Source organism: Saccoglossus kowalevskii, chromosome 2 (genome assembly GCF_978046115.1).
Source record: "Saccoglossus kowalevskii chromosome 2, keSacKowa6.1, whole genome shotgun sequence".
Taxonomy (NCBI): domain Eukaryota; kingdom Metazoa; phylum Hemichordata; class Enteropneusta; family Harrimaniidae; genus Saccoglossus; species Saccoglossus kowalevskii.
Window position 1 is genome coordinate 42,513,280 of NC_140642.1, and position 21,119 is coordinate 42,534,398.

A 21,119-nucleotide genomic window follows, 5' to 3' on the forward strand; every position below is an offset into this window, starting at 1 on the left:
CATGCATAGACTGATGTCATTCAAACTTCACACATACATTTCACATCCATCATACATGCATAGACTGATGTCATTCAAACTTCACACATACATTTCACATCCTATCATACATGCATAAACTGATGTCATTCAAACTTCCCACATACATTTCACATCCCATCATACATGCATAGATTGATGTCATTCAAACTTCCCACATACATTTCACATCCCATCATACATGCATAAACTGATGTCATTCAAACTTCCCACATACATTTCACATCCCATCATACATGCATAGACTGATGTCATTCAAACTTCACACATACATTTCACATCCCATCATACATGCACATTTATTTGTTTTAAGGTCCAATTCAAGATGGTCGAATAGTGGCCATTGTCATACTTAAAATTCATCAAAATTAAGCATTTGTGCCTTTCTGGAACCTGATCTCAGTCGTGCATTCAGTTGAACTTCAGTATGATTAACATAAAAACACAAATAGTCTGGATTCAGTTTGTATCATGTCTGAACATAACCTTGCATGTTTATATTCAAAATCACATTCAAATTGCAAAACATGTTACCGTACTTATAGTTGCCTATTCTCTAATGTATTTGATGTTTTTATCTACTGTAGTACCTTAAAGATTTACAATATACACGTGATCCTAATGCAAGGACAGTTGTTTTAGATTGGCTTCTTGGTCATAGCATAAGACTGGAATATGGAGAAAATGGTATGTATGATGCAACCTGAGCTGTCCATAGCACCAAATTCTGGTAGTATTTGGCAGCTATAGATGGTATTGCTTAACACATCACTGTCTTTATAGCACAAAGTTCATTGATATTGATGCTCTGTATTCTCAGCCTTCCTTGACTGAAAATTTCCCTCAAGATTGAGGAAAGCACATTTTTTTTAAATTGTGTTATGTGTTATTTTTACAGTGGAAAAATATAAATCAGCCCAACCTATATTAAGAGGAAGTGATGGAAAAGCAAAAGTAGCCAGTGATGATATCTTTGCACATCTTGATGGTAAGTGTTGACTGAATACACCCAATGATGATATGTTTGCACCTCACAATGGCAACTCTTGGCATCAGAAAAATAACAGAAATATTTAAAAACATGATTTAAGAACATTTTGTGCTTCTGAAAGCACCCAACGTATTTTTGTGCCAAAGTAGTTAATTATATATGTGATCAAATACGTGTGGTGACTGTCACCTTATGCAGCGAACACTGATGCCCATTAATGTAGTTGCTAATTGCAGGGGAATATCGTAGCCGAGATGTGACACCCGAATATTTGGATTATTTGTATAAAAAGTTGGCATGGAGACTTTAACAAAGTTATTATTAATCATTATGTAAACTTCTCTCCTATAGTAAATAGTCCTGAATTTAAAGCTGGGATTATTTCAGTATCTCAACAACTGAGCCTACCACTACATGAGGATCCTCTTGTTATGCTAAAAGCTGTTGATATTCTACTTCAGCAACGTCTATCAAAAGAAGCAATCAGTAAGGCTGGCACGAAAGATGAGGTAAACAATGTCACACATTCATACAGAATATTAGCAACAGTGGCTTATAAGTGGTAGAATATTAAATTACATCTTAATATTTATTTCAGGGAATCCAGTTGCAGCTGAAAGATATTGATGCAGGGTTCAAAATTAAAGGTAAATAACACAACAATGACTCCCAGTCAGTGCTGTCTGTGTTGCTGGATGACTACATCCCATTCCTGTCCCAATCATTGCTGTTTGTGTTGCATTTCTGTCCCAGTTAGGGCTGTTTGTGTTGCTGGATGACAACATCCCATTTCTGTCCCAGTCAGTGCTGTTTGTGTGGCTGGATGACTACATCCCATTCCTGTCCCAGTCAGTGCTGTTTGTGTGACTGGATGACTACATCCCATTCCTGTCCCAGTAAGTGCTGTTTGTGTGGCTGGATGATCACATCCCATTCCTGTCCCAGTCAGTGCTGTTTGTGTTGCATTTCTGTCCCAGTTAGGGCTGTTTGTGTTGCTGGATGACAACATCCCATTTCTGTCCCAGTCAGTGCTGTTTGTGTGGCTGGATGACTACATCCCATTCCTGTCCCAGTCAGTGCTGTTTGTGTGACTGGATGACTACATCCCATTCCTGTCCCAGTAAGTGCTGTTTGTGTGGCTGGATGATCACATCCCATTCCTGTCCCAGTCAGTGCTGTTTGTGTTGCTGGATGATCACATCCCATTCCTGTCCCAGTAAGTGCTGTTTGTGTGGCTGGATGACTACATCCCATTTCTGTCCCAGTCAGTGCTGTTTGTGTTGCTGGATAATCACATTCCATTCCTGTCCCAGTCAGTGCTGTTTGTGTTGCTGGATGATCACATCCCATTCTTGTCCCAGTCAGTGCTGTTTGTGTTGCTGGATAATCACATTCCATTCCTGTCCCAGTCAGTGCTGTTTGTGTTGCTGGATGATCACATCCCATTCTTGTCCCAGTCAGTGCTGTTTGTGTTGCTGGATGATCACATCCCATTCCTGTCCCAGTCAGTGCTGTTTGTGTTGCTGGATGATCACATCCCATTCCTGTCCCAGTCAGTGCTGTTTGTGTTGCTGGATGATCACATCCCATTCTTGTCCCAGTCAGTGCTGTTTGTGTTGCTGGATGATCACATCCCATTCCTGTCCCAGTCAGTGCTGTTTGTGTGGCTGGATGACTACATCCCATTCCTGTCCCAGTAAGTGCTGTTTGTGTGGCTGGATGACTACATCCCATTCCTGTCCCAGTCAGTGCTGTTTGTGTGGCTGGATGACTACATCCTATTCCTGTCCCAGTCAGTGCTGTTTGTGTAGGTAGATGACTACATCCCATTCCTGTCCCAGTCAGTGCTGTTTGTGTGGCTGGATGACTACATCCCATTCCTGTCCCAGTCAGTGCTGTTTGTGTGGCTGGATGACTACATCCCATTCCTGTCCCAGTCAGTGCTGTTTGTGTGGCTGGATGACTACATCCTATTCCTGTCCCAGTCAGTGCTGTTTGTGTAGCTAGATGACTACATCGCATTCCTGTCCCAGTCAGTGCTGTTTGTGTGGCTGGATGACTACATCCCATTCCTGTCCCAGTCAGTGCTGTTTGTGTGGCTGGATGACTACATCCCATTCCTGTCCCAGTCAGTGCTGTTTGTGTGGCTGGATGACTACATCCTATTCCTGTCCCAGTCAGTGCTGTTTGTGTAGCTAGATGACTACATCGCATTCCTGTCCCAGTCAGTGCTGTTTGTGTGGCTGGATGAGCACATCACATTCCTGTCCCAGTCAGTGCTGTTTGTGTGGCTGGATGACTACATCCCATTCCTGTCCCAGTCAGTGCTGTTTGTGTGGCTGGATGACTACATCCCATTCCTGTCCCCAGTCAGTGCTGTTTGTGTGGCTGGATGACTACATCCTATTCCTGTCCCAGTAAGTGCTGTTTGTGTGGCTGGATGACTACATCCCATTCCTGTCCCAGTCAGTGCTGTTTGTGTGGCTGGATGATCACATTCCATTCCTGTCCCAGTAAGTGCTGTTTGTGTGGCTGGATGACTACATCCCATTCCTGTCCCAGTCAGTGCTGTTTGTGTGGCTGGATGACCAAATCCCATTCGTGTCCCAATCAGTGCTGTTTGTGTGGCTGGATGACTACATCCCATTCCTGTCCCAGTCAGTGCTGTTTGTGTGACTGGATGACTACATCCCATTCCTGTCCCAGTTAGTGCTGTTTGTGTGGCTGGATGAGCACATCCCATTCCTGTCCCAGTCAGTGCTGTTTGTGTGACTGGATGACTACATCCCATTCCTGTCCCAGTAAGTGCTGTTTGTGTGGCTGGATGATCACATCCCATTCCTGTCCCAGTCAGTGCTGTTTGTGTGGCTGGATGATCACATCCCATTCCTGTCCCAGTAAGTGCTGTTTGTGTGGCTGGATGACTACATCCCATTCCTGTCCCAGTCAGTGCTGTTTGTGTTGCTGGATGATCACATTCCATTCCTGTCCCAGTCAGTGCTGTTTGTGTGACTGGATGACTACATCCCATTCCTGTCCCAGTTAGTGCTGTTTGTGTGGCTGGATGAGCACATCCCATTCCTGTCCCAGTCAGTGCTGTTTGTGTGACTGGATGACTACATCCCATTCCTGTCCCAGTAAGTGCTGTTTGTGTGGCTGGATGACTACATCCCATTCCTGTCCCAGTCAGTGCTGTTTGTGTTGCTGGATGATCACATTCCATTCCTGTCCCAGTCAGTGCTGTTTGTGTGGCTGGATGACTACATCCCATTCCTGTCCCAGTCAGTGCTGTTTGTGTAGCTAGATGACTACATCGCATTCCTGTCCCAGTCAGTGCTGTTTGTGTGGCTGGATGAGCACATCACATTCCTGTCCCAGTCAGTGCTGTTTGTGTGGCTGGATGACTACATCCTATTCCTGTCCCAGTCAGTGCTGTTTGTGTAGCTAGATGACTACATCGCATTCCTGTCCCAGTCAGTGCTGTTTGTGTGGCTGGATGAGCACATCACATTCCTGTCCCAGTCAGTGCTGTTTGTGTGGCTGGATGACTACATCCCATTCCTGTCCCAGTCAGTGCTGTTTGTGTGGCTGGATGACTACATCCCATTCCTGTCCCCAGTCAGTGCTGTTTGTGTGGCTGGATGACTACATCCTATTCCTGTCCCAGTAAGTGCTGTTTGTGTGGCTGGATGACTACATCCCATTCCTGTCCCAGTCAGTGCTGTTTGTGTGGCTGGATGATCACATTCCATTCCTGTCCCAGTCAGTGCTGTTTGTGTGGGTGGATGACTACATCCCATTCCTGTCCCCAGTCAGTGCTGTTTGTGTGGCTGGATGACTACATCCTATTCCTGTCCCAGTAAGTGCTGTTTGTGTGGCTGGATGACTACATCCCATTCCTGTCCCAGTCAGTGCTGTTTGTGTGGCTGGATGATCACATTCCATTCCTGTCCCAGTCAGTGCTGTTTGTGTTGCATTCCTGTCCCAGTCAGTGCTGTTTGTGTTGCTGGATGATCACATCCCATTCTTGTCCCAGTCAGTGCTGTTTGTGTTGCTGGATGATCACATCCCATTCCTGTCCCAGTCAGTGCTGTTTGTGTTGCTGGATGATCACATCCCATTCCTGTCCCAGTCAGTGCTGTTTGTGTTGCTGGATGATCACATCCCATTCTTGTCCCAGTCAGTGCTGTTTGTGTTGCTGGATGATCACATCCCATTCCTGTCCCAGTCAGTGCTGTTTGTGTGGCTGGATGACTACATCACATTCCTGTCCCAGTCAGTGCTGTTTGTGTGGCTGGATGACTACATCCCATTTCTGTCCCAGTAAGTGCTGTTTGTGTGGCTGGATGACTACATCCCATTCCTGTCCCAGTCAGTGCTGTTTGTGTGGCTGGATGACTACATCCCATTCCTGTCCCAGTAAGTGCTGTTTGTGTTGCTAGATGACTACATCCCATTCATGTCCCAATCAGTGCTGTTTGTGTTGCATTCCTGTCCCAGTTAGGGCTGTTTGTGTTGCTGGATGATCACATCCCATTCTTGTCCCAGTCAGTGCTGTTTGTGTTGCTAGATGACTACATCCCATTCCTGTCCCAGTTAGTGCTGTTTGTGTGGCTGGATGACTACATCCCATTCCTGTCCCAGTCAGTGCTGTTTGTGTCGCTGGATGACTACATCCCATTCCTGTCCCAGTCAGTGCTGTTTGTGTGGGTGGATGACTACATCCCATTCCTGTCCCAGTCAGTGCTGTTTGTGTTGCTGGATGATCACATTCCATTCCTGTCTCGGTCAGTGCTGTTTGTGTAGCTAGATGACAACATCCCATTCCTGTCTCAGTCAGTGCTGTTTGTGTGGCTGGATGACTACATGCCATTCCTGTCCCAGTAAGTGCTGTTTGTGTGGCTGGATGACTACATCCCATTCCTGTCCCAGTCAGTGCTGTTTGTGTTGCTGGATGATCACATCCCATTCCTGTCCCAGTCAGTGCTGTTTGTGTGGCTGGATGATCACATCCCATTCTTGTCCCAGTCAGTGCTGTTTGTGTTGCTGGATGATCACATCCCATTCCTGTCCCAGTCAGTGCTGTTTGTGTTGCTGGATGATCACATCCCATTCCTGTCCCAGTCAGTGCTGTTTGTGTTGCTGGATGATCACATCCCATTCTTGTCCCAGTCAGTGCTGTTTGTGTTGCTGGATGACTACATCCCATTCCTGTTCCAGTCAGTGCTGTTTGTGTGGCTGGATGACTACATCACATTCCTGTCCCAGTCAGTGCTGTTTGTGTGGCTGGATGACTACATCCCATTTCTGTCCCAGTAAGTGCTGTTTGTGTGGCTGGATGACTACATCCCATTCCTGTCCCAGTCAGTGCTGTTTGTGTGGCTGGATGACTACATCCCATTCCTGTCCCAGTAAGTGCTGTTTGTGTTGCTAGATGACTACATCCCATTCATGTCCCAATCAGGGCTGTTTGTGTTGCTGGATGATCACATCCCATTCTTGTCCCAGTCAGTGCTGTTTGTGTTGCTAGATGACTACATCCCATTCCTGTCCCAGTTAGTGCTGCTTGTGTGGCTGGATGACTACATCCCATTCCTGTCCCAGTCAGTGCTGTTTGTGTCGCTGGATGACTACATCCCATTCCTGTCCCAGTCAGTGCTGTTTGTGTTGCTGGATGATCACATTCCATTCCTGTCTCGGTCAGTGCTGTTTGTGTAGCTAGATGACAACATCCCATTCCTGTCTCAGTCAGTGCTGTTTGTGTTGCTGGATGACTAAATCCCATTCCTGTCCCAGTCAGTGTTGTTTGTGTAGCTAGATGACTACATCCCATTCCTGTCCCAGTCATTGCTGTTTGTGTTGCTGGATGATCACATTCCATTCCTGTCCCAGTCAGTGTTGTTTGTGTTGCTGGATGATCACATCCCATTCCTGTCCCAGTCAGTGCTGTTTGTGTGGCTGGATGATCACATCCCATTCCTGTCCCAGTCAGTGCTGTTTGTGTTGCTGGATGATCACATCCCATTCTTGTCCCAGTCAGTGCTGTTTGTGTTGCTGGATGATCACATCCCATTCCTGTCCCAGTCAGTGCTGTTTGTGTTGCTGGATGATCACATCCCATTCTTGTCCCAGTCAGTGCTGTTTGTGTTGCTGGATGATCCCATCCCATTCTTGTCCCAGTCAGTGCTGTTTGTGTGGCTGGATGACTACATCCCATTTCTGTCCCAGTAAGTGCTGTTTGTGTGGCTGGATGACTACATCCCAATCCTGTCCCAGTCAGTGCTGTTTGTGTGGCTGGATGACTACATCCCATTCCTGTCCCAGTAAGTGCTGTTTGTGTTGCTAGATGACTACATCCCATTCATGTCCCAATCAGGGCTGTTTGTGTTGCTGGATGATCACATCCCATTCTTGTCCCAGTCAGTGCTGTTTGTGTTGCTAGATGACTACATCCCATTCCTGTCCCAGTTAGTGCTGTTTGTGTGGCTGGATGACTACATCCCATTCCTGTCCCAGTCAGTGCTGTTTGTGTCGCTGGATGACTACATCCCATTCCTGTCCCAGTCAGTGCTGTTTGTGTGGGTGGATGACTACATCCCATTCCTGTCCCAGTCAGTGCTGTTTGTGTTGCTGGATGATCACATTCCATTCCTGTCTCGGTCAGTGCTGTTTGTGTAGCTAGATGACAACATCCCATTCCTGTCTCAGTCAGTGCTGTTTGTGTTGCTGGATGACTAAATCCCATTCCTGTCCCAGTCAGTGTTGTTTGTGTAGCTAGATGACTACATCCCATTCCTGTCCCAGTCATTGCTGTTTGTGTTGCTGGATGATCACATTCCATTCCTGTCCCAGTCAGTGTTGTTTGTGTTGCTGGATGATCACATCCCATTCCTGTCCCAGTCAGTGCTGTTTGTGTGGCTGGATGATCACATCCCATTCCTGTCCCAGTCAGTGCTGTTTGTGTGGCTGGATGACTACATCCCATTCCTGTCCCAGTAAGTGCTGTTTGTGTTGCTAGATGACTACATCCCATTCATGTCCCAATCAGTGCTGTTTGTGTTGCATTCCTGTCCCAGTTAGGGCTGTTTGTGTTGCTGGATGATCACATCCCATTCTTGTCCCAGTCAGTGCTGTTTGTGTTGCTAGATGACTACATCCCATTCCTGTCCCAGTTAGTGCTGTTTGTGTGGCTGGATGACTACATCCCATTCCTGTCCCAGTCAGTGCTGTTTGTGTCGCTGGATGACTACATCCCATTCCTGTCCCAGTCAGTGCTGTTTGTGTGGGTGGATGACTACATCCCATTCCTGTCCCAGTCAGTGCTGTTTGTGTTGCTGGATGATCACATTCCATTCCTGTCTCGGTCAGTGCTGTTTGTGTAGCTAGATGACAACATCCCATTCCTGTCTCAGTCAGTGCTGTTTGTGTGGCTGGATGACTACATGCCATTCCTGTCCCAGTAAGTGCTGTTTGTGTGGCTGGATGACTACATCCCATTCCTGTCCCAGTCAGTGCTGTTTGTGTTGCTGGATGATCACATCCCATTCCTGTCCCAGTCAGTGCTGTTTGTGTGGCTGGATGATCACATCCCATTCTTGTCCCAGTCAGTGCTGTTTGTGTTGCTGGATGATCACATCCCATTCCTGTCCCAGTCAGTGCTGTTTGTGTTGCTGGATGATCACATCCCATTCCTGTCCCAGTCAGTGCTGTTTGTGTTGCTGGATGATCACATCCCATTCTTGTCCCAGTCAGTGCTGTTTGTGTTGCTGGATGACTACATCCCATTCCTGTTCCAGTCAGTGCTGTTTGTGTGGCTGGATGACTACATCACATTCCTGTCCCAGTCAGTGCTGTTTGTGTGGCTGGATGACTACATCCCATTTCTGTCCCAGTAAGTGCTGTTTGTGTGGCTGGATGACTACATCCCATTCCTGTCCCAGTCAGTGCTGTTTGTGTGGCTGGATGACTACATCCCATTCCTGTCCCAGTAAGTGCTGTTTGTGTTGCTAGATGACTACATCCCATTTATGTCCCAATCAGGGCTGTTTGTGTTGCTGGATGATCACATCCCATTCTTGTCCCAGTCAGTGCTGTTTGTGTTGCTAGATGACTACATCCCATTCCTGTCCCAGTCAGTGCTGTTTGTGTCGCTGGATGACTACATCCCATTCCTGTCCCAGTCAGTGCTGTTTGTGTGGGTGGATGACTACATCCCATTCCTGTCCCAGTCAGTGCTGTTTGTGTTGCTGGATGATCACATTCCATTCCTGTCTCGGTCAGTGCTGTTTGTGTAGCTAGATGACAACATCCCATTCCTGTCTCAGTCAGTGCTGTTTGTGTTGCTGGATGACTAAATCCCATTCCTGTCCCAGTCAGTGTTGTTTGTGTAGCTAGATGACTACATCCCATTCCTGTCCCAGTCATTGCTGTTTGTGTTGCTGGATGATCACATTCCATTCCTGTCCCAGTCAGTGTTGTTTGTGTTGCTGGATGATCACATCCCATTCCTGTCCCAGTCAGTGCTGTTTGTGTGGCTGGATGATCACATCCCATTCCTGTCCCAGTCAGTGCTGTTTGTGTGGCTGGATGACTACATCCCATTCCTGTCCCAGTCAGTGCTGTTTGTGTGGCTGGATGACTACATCCCATTCCTGTCCCAGTAAGTGCTGTTTGTGTTGCTAGATGACTACATCCCATTCCTGTCCCAGTTAGTGCTGTTTGTGTGGCTGGATGACTACATCCCATTCCTGTCCCAGTCAGTGCTGTTTGTGTGGCTGGATGACTCTATCCCATTCCTGTCTCAGTCAGTGCTGTTTGTGTTGCTGGATGACTACATCCCATTCCTGTCCCAGTCAGTGCTGTTTGTGTGGCTGGATGACTACATCCCATTCCTGTCCCAGTCAGTGCTGTTTGTGTGGCTGGATGACTACATCCCATTCCTGTCCCAGTCAGTGCTGTTTGTGTAGCTAGATGACAACATCCCATTCCTGTCTCAGTCAGTGCTGTTTGTGTAGCTGGATGACTACATCCCATTCCTGTCCCAGTCAGTGCTGTTTGTGTAGCTGGATGACTACATCCCATTCCTGTCTCAGTCAGTGCTGTTTGTGTTGCTGGATGAGTACATCCCATTCCTGTCCCAGTCAGTGCTGTTTGTGTAGCTAGATGACTACATCCCATTCCTGTCCCAGTCAGTGCTGTTTGTGTAGCTAGATGACTACATCACATTCCTGTCCCAGTCAGTGCAGTTTGTGTGGCTAGATGACTACATCCCATTCCTGTCCCAGTCAGTGCTGTTTGTGTAGCTAGATGACTACATCACATTCCTGTCCCAGTCAGTGCAGTTTGTGTGGCTGGATGACCACATTCCATTCCATTCCTGTCAGTGCTGTTTGTGTTGCTGGATGACCACATTCCATTCCATTCCTGTCAGTGCAGTTTGTGTGGCTGGATAACCACATTCCATTCCATTCCTGTCAGTGCAGTTTGTGTGGCTGGAGTACCCCTGCTCGTCCCGACATGGTATTTCTTCATAAATAAATAAATAAATAAATTATATCATCTTTTCTTGATGTTTTTCTCTTGTAGATCCAGCACTAATGGAAGCAGCTAAAATCCTACGTTTATTACATATCCATGATCTACGAGACTTGCAAACCAAAATCAATGAAACCATTGTATCAGTACAAACTATAACAGCAAATCCTAAAACTGATCAAAGACTTGGTAAAGTAGGAAGGTAGTACAGCCTAAAAAAGACTAATATGCTTACATTGGTACATGTATGTGTGATTAACAAACATACTTATTCTTTGCAAGTATCAAAGAAAACTTCATAAAATGATTCAGCTGTATTGTTTTAAACTTTTATTTAATTAATATCATTTCAAATCTACGTTATATATGGTTATTATGCAATAAAACTGGATTGTCAAATGATTCTACTGTGTTTATTAGTCAACCATAGATCAGTTTACACCATTCCATCATCTCCATTTCCTAAAATTAAAACACAACAAAGTGTATAAAATTCTATGCATTGATAAAGCTACATTGTATACATGAACCATATTATGTAGATGTTATTGGATCATCTACACAGAGAAATAACTGTATGCATTTATATTAATAAGCTACTTGTGACAGGATGTTTGAGATGTTTTTAACAGTGTGTTGTGTATGACATCAGCTATTTTTGCTACAATGGTTGCTCGTTTTGAAATTATTTCTCAATGTATTTTGGGGGTTGGAGGGTGTTGCTAATATAATATGGATTCGTTTAGTTTTCCCTCTGATAAGATTGCAGATTACATCAGATTTAATGGAAACTTTTCTCACAAAACTTGATAAGTTCTGTTTTCGTAAAGATCTAAAATGTTTTGTCATAGACTCGGACTAGTTTGTTAGATTGACTATACATTTCAAAAGCCCCGGAGCCTGTGGAACTATTTTCTGGAGTAAGTCTGAATAATCACAATATACATCATGTCACACTGATAAATTATAGATGTACTTACTTATTCTACACAAGGAATTTCATTACCATGTTGATCTGTTGGACATTTACATACATGTTGATTACCAGGCAATGCTAAACACAGGTGGCTGCAACCGCCATTATCAACAGCACATGGATTACTACCTATAAAATAAAGTATTGGTTCATTAAAGTTGGTGTGAGAGAAAAAAACAAACGTGAATACACTATGCCAATGTGAAGTGTCTTAAATATGGCCAAGTTTAAGTCCTCTTGGAAGGAGGGTGTATCAGGACCAACACAAGTAACCTCTCACTTTGTTTCTCTGAGATGCCCAAGATTTCTAGTTGATATGCTTACCTTGAGGGCAAATTGTCACCATAGGTGAGGACTAGTGAGGCTAACCTGGGAACAGCACACTGTCTGTTAAAACCACTTGATATGCTTACCTTGATGGCAAATTGTCACCATAGATGAGGACTAGTGAGGCTAACCTGGAAAACACATACTGTCTGTTAAAACCACTTGATATGCTTACCTTATGGGCAAATTGTCACCATAGGCGAGGACTAGTGAGGCTAACCTGGGAACCACACACTGTGTTAAAACCACCTGATATGCTTACCTTGTGGGCAAATTGTCACTAAAGGTGAGGACTAGTGAGGCTAACCTGGGAACCACACACTGTCTGTTAAAACCACCTGATATGCTTTACCTTGTGGGCAAATTGTCACTAAAGGTGAGGACTAGTGAGGCTAACCTGGGAACCACACACTGTCTGTTAAAACCACCTGATATGCTTACCTTGTGGGCAAATTGTCATCATAGGTGAGGACTAGTGAGGCTAACCTGGGAATCAAACACTGTCTGTTAAAACCACCTGATATGCTTACCTTGTGGGCAAATTGTCACCATAGGTGAGGACTAGTGAGGCTAACCTGGGAACCACACACTGTCTGTTAAAACCACCTGATATGCTTACCTTTTTGGCAAATTGTCACCATAGATGAGGACTAGTGTGGCTAACTTGGGAACCACACACTGTCTGTTAAAACCACCTGATATGCTTACCTTGTGGGCAAATTGTCATCATAGGTGAGGACTAGTGAGGCTAACCTGGGAATCAAACACTGTCTGTTAAAACCACCTGATATGCTTACCTTGTGGGCAAATTGTCACCATAGGTGAGGACTAGTGAGGCTAACCTGGAAACCACACACTGTCTGTTAAAACCACCTGATATGCTTACCTTTTTGGCAAATTGTCACCATAGATGAGGACTAGTGTGGCTAACTTGGGAACCACACACTGTCTGTTAAAACCACTTGATATGCTTACCTTGAGGGCAAATTGTCACCATAGGTGAGGACTAGTGAGCCTAACCTGGGAACCACACACTGTCTGTTAAAACCACTGATATGCTTACCTTGAGGGCAAATTGTCACCATAGGTAAGGATTAGTGAGGCTAACTTGGGAACCACACACTGTATGTTAAAACCACCTGATATGCTTACCTTGAGGGCAAATTGTCACCATAGGTGAGGACTAGTGAGGCTAACCTGGGAACCACACACTGTCTGTTAAAACCACCTGATATGCTTACCTTTTTGGCAAATTGTCACCATAGATGAGGACTAGTGAGGCTAACCTGCGAACCACACACTGTCTGTTAAAACCACTTGATATGCTTACCTTGAGGGCAAATTGTCACCATAGGTGAGGACTAGTGAGGCTAACCTGGGAACCACACACTGTCTGTTAAAACCACCTGATATGCTTACCTTTTTGGCAAATTGTCACCATAGATGAGGACTAGTGTGGCTAACTTGGGAACCACACACTGTCTGTTAAAACCACTTGATATGCTTACCTTGAGGGCAAATTGTCACCATAGGTGAGGACTAGTGAGGCTAACCTGGGAACAGCACACTGTCTGTTAAAACCACTTGATATGCTTACCTTGATGGCAAATTGTCACCATAGATGAGGACTAGTGAGGCTAACCTGGAAAACACATACTGTCTGTTAAAACCACTTGATATGCTTACCTTGAGGGCAAATTGTCACCATAGGTGAGGACTAGTGAGGCTAACCTGGGAACCACACACTGTCTGTTAAAACCACCTGATATGCTTACCTTGTGGACAAATTGTCACCATAGGTGAGGACTAGTGAGGCTAACCTGGGAACAGCACACTGTCTGTTAAAACCACTTGATATGCTTACCTTGTGGACAAATTGTCACCATAGGTGAGGACTAGTGAGGCTAACCTGGGAACCACACACTGTCTGTTAAAACCACCTGATATGCTTACCTTGAGGGCAAATTGTCACCATAGGTGAGGACTAGTGAGGCTAACCTGGGAACAGCACACTGTCTGTTAAAACCACTTGATATGCTCACCTTGTGGACAAATTGTCACCATAGGTGAGGACTAGTGAGGCTAACCTGGGAACCACACACTGTCTGTTAAAACCACCTGATATGCTTACCTTTTTGGCAAATTGTCACCATAGATGAGGACTAGTGTGGCTAACCTGGGAACCACACACTGTCTGTTAAAACCACTGATATGCTTACTTTGTGGGCGATTTGTCACCATAGGTGAGGACTAGTGAGGCTAACCTGCGAACCACACACTGTCTGTTAAAACCACTTGATATGCTTACCTTGAGGGTAAATTATCACCATAGGTGAGGACTAGTGAGGCTAACCTGGGAACAGCACACTGTCTGTTAAAACCACCTGATATGCTTACCGTGTGGGCAAATTGTGACCGTAGGTGAGGACTAGTGAGGCTAACCTGGGAACCACACACTGTCTGTTAAACCACTTGATATGCTTACCTTGTGGACAAATTGTCACCATAGGTGAGGACTAGTGAGCCTAACCTGGGAACCACACACTGTCTGTTAAAACCACCTGATATGCTTACCTTGTGGACAAATTGTCACCATAGGTGAGGACTAGTGAGGCTAACCTGGGAACCACACACTGTCTGTTAAAACCACCTGATATGCTTACCGTGTGGGCAAATTGTCACCGTAGGTGAGGACTAGTGAGGCTAACCTGGGAACCACACACTGTCTGTTAAAACCACTTGATATGCTTACCTTGTGGACAAATTGTCACCATAGGTGAGGACTAGTGAGCCTAACCTGGGAACCACACACTGTCTGTTAAAACCACCTGATATGCTTACCTTTTTGGCAAATTGTCACCATAGATGAGGACTAGTGAGGCTAACCTGCGAACCACACACTGTCTGTTAAAACCACTTGATATGCTTACCTTGAGGGCAAATTGTCACCATAGGTGAGGACTAGTGAGGCTAACCTGGGAACAGCACACTGTCTGTTAAAACCATGCTTACCTTGTGGACAAATTGTCACCATAGGTGAGGACTAGTGAGGCTAACCTGGGAACCACACACTGTCTGTTAAAACCACCTGATATGCTTACCTTTTTGGCAAATTGTCACCATAGATGAGGACTAGTGTGGCTAACCTGGGAACCACACACTGTGTTCAAACCATCTGATATGCTTACCTTGTGGGCAAATTGTCACTAAAAGTGAGGACAGTGAGGCTAACCTGGGAACCGCACAGTGTCTGTTAAAACCTCCGGATATGTTTACCTTGAGGGCAAATTGTCACCATAGGTGAGGACTAGTGAGGCTAACCTAGGAACCACACACTGTCTGATAAACAAACTGATATGCTTACCTTGTGGGCAAATTGTCACTAAAGGTGAGGACTAGTGAGGCTAACCTGGGAACCACACACTCTCTGTTAAAACCACCTGATATACTTACCTTGTGGACAAATTGTCACCATAGGTGAGGACTAGTGAGCCTAACCTGGGAACCACACACTGTCTGTTAAAACCACCTGATATGCTTACCTTTTTGGCAAATTGTCACCATAGATGAGGACTAGTGAGGCTAACCTGCGAACCACACACTGTCTGTTAAAACCACTTGATATGCTTACCTTGAGGGCAAATTGTCACCATAGGTGAGGACTAGTGAGGCTAACCTGGGAACAGCACACTGTCTGTAAAAACATGCTTACCTTGTGGACAAATTGTCACCATAGGTGAGGACTAGTGAGGCTAACCTGGGAACCACACACTGTCTGTTAAAACCACCTGATATGCTTACCTTTTTGGCAAATTGTCACCATAGATGAGGACTAGTGTGGCTAACCTGGGAACCACACACTGTGTTCAAACCATCTGATATGCTTACCTTGTGGGCAAATTGTCACTAAAAGTGAGGACAGTGAGGCTAACCTGGGAACCGCACAGTGTCTGTTAAAACCTCCGGATATGTTTACCTTGAGGGCAAATTTTCACCATAGGTGAGGACTAGTGAGGCTAACCTAGGAACCACACACTGTCTGATAAACAAACTGATATGCTTACCTTGTGGGCAAATTGTCACTAAAGGTGAGGACTAGTGAGGCTAACCTGGGAACCACACACTCTCTGTTAAAACCACCTGATATACTTACCTTGTGGACAAATTGTCACCATAGGTGAGGACTAGTGAGGCTAACCTGGGAACCACACACTGTCTGTTAAAACCACTGATATGCTTACCTTGTGGGCGAATTGTCACCATAGGTGAGGACTAGTGAGGCTAACCTGCGAACCACACACTGTCTGTTAAAACCACTTGATATGCTTACCTTGAGGGCAAATTGTCACCATAGGTGAGGACTAGTGAGGCTAACCTGGGAACCACACACTGTCTGTTAAAACCAGTTGATATGCTTACCTTTTTGGCAAATTGTCACCATAGATGACGACTAGTGTGGCTAACTTGGGAACCACACACTGTCTGTTAAAACCACCTGATATGCTTACCTTGAGGGCAAATTGTCACCATAGGTGAGGACTAGTGAGGCTAACCTGGGAACCACACACTGTCTGTTAAAACCACCTGATATGCTTACCTTTTTGGCAAATTGTCACCATAGATGAGGACTAGTGAGGCTAACCTGCGAACCACACACTGTCTGTTAAAACCACTTGACATGCTTACCTTGTGGACAAATTGTCACCATAGGTGAGGACTAGTGAGGCTAACCTGGGAACCACACACTGTCTGTTAAAACCACCTGATATGCTTACCTTTTTGGCAAATTGTCACCATAGATGAGGACTAGTGTGGCTAACCTGGGAACCACACACTGTGTTCAAACCATCTGATATGCTTACCTTGTGGGCAAATTGTCACTAAAAGTGAGGACTAGTGAGGCTAACCTGGGAACCACACAGTGTCTGTTAAAACCTCCGGATATGTTTACCTTGTGGGCAAATTGTCACCATATGTGAGGACTAGTGAGGCTAACCTGGGAACCACACACTGTCTGATAAAACCACTGATATGCTTACCTTGTGGGCAAATTGTTACTAAAGGCGAGGACTAGTGAGGCTAACCTGGGAACCACACACTCTCTGTTAAAACCACCTGATATACTTACCTTGTGGACAAATTGTCACCATAGGTGAGGACTAGTGAGGCTAACCTGGGAACCACACACTGTCTGTTAAAACCACTGGATATGCTTACCGTGTGGGCAAATTGTCACCATAGGTGAGGACTAGTGAGGCTAACCTGGGAACCACACACTGTCTGTTAAAACCACCTGATATACTTACCTTGTGGACAAATTGTCACAATAGGTGAGAACTAGTGAGGCTAACCTGGGAACCACACACTGTGTTAAAACCACCTGATATGCTTACCTTGTGGGCAAATTGTCACTAAAAGTGAGGACTAGTGAGGCTAACCTGGGAACCACACAGTGTCTGTTAAAACCTCCGGATATGCTTACCTTGTGGGCAAATTGTCACCATAGGTGAGGACTAGTGAGGCTAACCTGGGAACCACACACTGTCTGTTAAAACCACCTGATATGCTTACCTTGCGGGAAAATTGTCACCATAGATGAGGACTAGTGAGGCTAACCTGGAAAGCACACACTGTCTGTTAAAACCACTTGATATGCTTACCTTGAGAGCAAATTGTCACCATAGGTGAGGACTAGTGAGGCTAACCTGGGAACAGCACACTTTCTGTAAAAATCACCTGATATGCTTACTTTGTGGGCAAATTGTCACCATAGGTGAGGACTAATGAGGCTAACCTGGGAACCACACACTGTCTGTTAAAACCACCTGATATACTTACCTTTTTGGCAAATTGTCACCATAGATGAGGACTAGTGTGGCTAACTTGGGAACCACACACTGTCTGTTAAAACCACCTGATATGCTTACCTTGAGGGCAAATTGTCACCATAGGTGAGGACTAGTGAGGCTAACCTGGGAACCACACACTGTCTGTTAAAACCACCTGATATGCTTACCTTGTGGGCAAATTGTCACCATAGATGAGGACTAGTGTGGCTAACCTGGGAACCACACACTGTCTGTTAAAACCACTGATATGCTTACTTTGTGGGCGAATTGTCACCATAGGTGAGGACTAGTGAGGCTAACCTGCGAACCACACACTGTCTGTTAAAACCACTTGATATGCTTACCTTGAGGGCAAATTGTCACCATAGGTGAGGACTAGTGAGGCTAACCTGGGAACAGCACACTGTCTGTTAAACCACTTGATATGCTTACCTTGTGGACAAATTGTCACCATAGGTGAGGACTAGTGAGGCTAACCTGGGAACCACACACTGTCTGTTAAAACCACCTGATATGCTTACCTTTTTGGCAAATTGTCACCATAGATGAGGACTAGTGAGGCTAACCTGCGAACCACACACTGTCTGTTAAAACCACTTGATATGCTTACCTTGAGGGCAAATTGTCACCATAGGTGAGGACTAGTGAGGCTAACCTGGGAACAGTACACTGTCTGTTAAAACCATGCTTACCTTGTGGACAAATTGTCACCATAGGTGAGGACTAGTGAGGCTAACCTCGGAACCACACACTGTCTGTTAAAACCACCTGATATGCTTACCTTTTTGGCAAATTGTCACCATAGATGAGTACTAGTGTGGCTAACCTGGGAACCACACACTGTCTGTTAAAACCACCTGATATGCTTACCTTGTGGGCAAATTGTCACCATAGGTGAGGACTAGTGAGGCTAACCTGGGAACCACACACTGTCTGTTAAAACCACTTGATATGCTTACCTTGAGGGCAAATTGTCACCATAGGTGAGGACTAGTGAGGCTAACCTGGGAACAGCACACTGTCTGTTAAAACCATGCTTACCTTGTGGGCAAATTGTCACCATAGGTGAGGACTAATGAGGCTAACCTGGGAACCACACACTGTCTGTTAAAACCATCGGATATGCTTACCGTGTGGGCAAATTGTCACCATAGGTGAGGACTAGTGAGGCTAACTTGGGAACCACACACTGTCTGTTAAAACCACTGGTATGCTTACCTTGTGGGCAAATTGTCACCATAGGTGAGGACTAGTGAGGCTAACCTTGGAACCACACACTGTCTGTTAAAACCACCTGATATGCTTACCTTGTGGGCAAATTGTCACCATAGGTGAGGACTAGTGAGGCTAACCTGGGAACCACACACTGTCTGTTAAAACCATCGGATATGCTTACCGTGTGGGCAAATTGTCACCATAGGTGAGGACTAGTGAGGCTAACTTGGGAACCACACACTGTCTGTTAAAACCACTGGTATGCTTACCTTGTGGGCAAATTGTCACCATAGGTGAGGACTAGTGAGGCTAACCTTGGAACCACACACTGTCTGTTAAAACCACCTGATATGCTTACCTTGTGGGCAAATTGTCACCATAGGTGAGGACTAGTGAGGCTAACCTGGGAACCACACACTGTCTGTTAAAACCATCGGATATGCTTACCGTGTGGGCAAATTGTCACTATAGGTGAGGATTAGTGAGGCTAACCTGGGAACCACACACTGTGTTAAAACCACCTGATATGCTTACCTTGTGGGCAAATTGTCACCGTAGGTGAGGACTAGTGAGGCTAACCTGGGAACCACACACTGTCTGTTAAAACCACCTGATATGCTTACCTTGTGGGCAAATTGTCACTAAAGGTGAGGACTAATGAGGCTAACCTGGGAACCACACACTGTCTGTTAAAACCACCTGATATGCTTACCTTGTGGGCAAATTGTCACCGTAGGTGAGGACTAGTGAGGCTAACCTGGGAACCACACACTGTCTGTTAAAACCACCTGATATGCTTACCTTGTGGGCAAATTGTCACCATAGGTGAGGACTAATGAGGCTAACCTGGGAACCACACACTGTCTGTTAATACCACCTGATATGCTTACCTTGTGGGCAAATTGTCACCATAGGTGAGGACTAGTGAGGCTAACCTGGGAACCACACACTGTCTGTTAAAACCACCTGATATGCTTACCTTGTGGGGAAATTGTCACTAAAGGTGAGGACTAGTGAGGCTAACCTGCGAACCACACACTGTCTGTTAAAACCACCTGATATGCTTACCTTGTGGGCAAATTGTCACCATAGGTGAGGACTAGTGAGGCTAACCTGGGAACCACACACTGTCTGTTAAAACCACCTGATATGTTTACCTTGTGGGCAAATTGTCACCATAGGTGAGGACTAATGAGGCTAACCTGGGAACCACACACTGTCTGTTAAAACCACCTGATATGCTTACCTTGTGGGGAAATTGTCACTAAAGGTGAGGACTAGTGAGGCTAACCTGGGAACCACACACTGTCTGTTAAAACCACCTGATATGCTTACCTTGTGGGCAAATTGTCACCATAGGTGAGGACTAATGAGGCTAACCTATGAACCACACACTGTCTGTTAAAACCACCTGATATGCTTACCTTGTGGGCAAATTGTCACTAAAGGTGAGGACTAGTGAGGCTAACCTGGGAACCACACACTGTCTGTTAAAACCACCTGATATGCTTACCTTGTGGGCAAATTGTCACCATAGGTGAGGATTAGTGAGGCTAACCTGCGAACCACACACTGTCTGTTAAAACCACCTGATATGCTTACCTTGTGGGCAAATTGTCACCATAGGTGAGGACTAATGAGGCTAACCTGGGAAACAAACACTGTCTGTAAAAAATCACCTGATATGCTTACCTTGTGGGCAAATTGTCACCATAGGTGAGGATTAGTGAGGCTAACCTGGGAACAGCACACTGTCTGTTAAAACCACTTGATATGCTTACCTTGTGGACAAATTGTCACCATAGGTGAGGACTAGTGAGGCTAACCTGGGAACCACACACTGTCTGTTAAAACCACCTGATATGCTTACCTTGTGGGCAAATTGTCACCATAGATGAGGACTAGTGTGGCTAACCTGGGAACCACACACTGTCTGTTAAAACCACTGATATGCTTACTTTGTGGGCGAATTGTCACCATAGGTGAGGACTAGTGAGGCTAACCTGCGAACCACACACTGTCTGTTAAAACCACTTGATATGCTTACCTTGAGGGCAAATTGTCACCATAGGTGAGGACTAGTGAGGCTAACCTGGGAACAGCACACTGTCTGTTAAACCACTTGATATGCTTACCTTGTGGACAAATTGTCACCATAGGTGAGGACTAGTGAGGCTAACCTGGGAAC

The 21,119-nt window shown here is 45.4% G+C and overlaps 2 protein-coding genes across 2 annotated transcripts in view; one reads left to right on the top strand and one right to left on the bottom strand.

Annotated features, from left to right (window-relative positions):
• Nucleotides 1-10,966, top strand: part of LOC100366725 (tRNA-splicing ligase complex subunit RTRAF-like) — a 38,185-nt gene extending 27,219 nt beyond the window's left edge. The window contains exons 3-7 of the mRNA XM_085495763.1: nt 627-726; nt 938-1,027; nt 1,382-1,539; nt 1,629-1,677; nt 10,616-10,966. Coding sequence (XP_085351889.1) covers nt 627-726; nt 938-1,027; nt 1,382-1,539; nt 1,629-1,677; nt 10,616-10,770 — 552 coding nt within the window. The 3' untranslated portion in view covers nt 10,771-10,966. The remainder of the gene's footprint in view (nt 1-626; nt 727-937; nt 1,028-1,381; nt 1,540-1,628; nt 1,678-10,615) is intronic.
• Nucleotides 10,880-21,119, bottom strand: part of LOC100369079 (nidogen-1-like) — a 104,311-nt gene continuing 94,071 nt past the window's right edge. The window contains exons 17-18 of the mRNA XM_085495757.1: nt 11,545-11,669; nt 10,880-11,026 (exon numbers count right to left, since the gene is read on the bottom strand). Coding sequence (XP_085351883.1) covers nt 11,545-11,669 — 125 coding nt within the window. The 3' untranslated portion in view covers nt 10,880-11,026. The remainder of the gene's footprint in view (nt 11,027-11,544; nt 11,670-21,119) is intronic.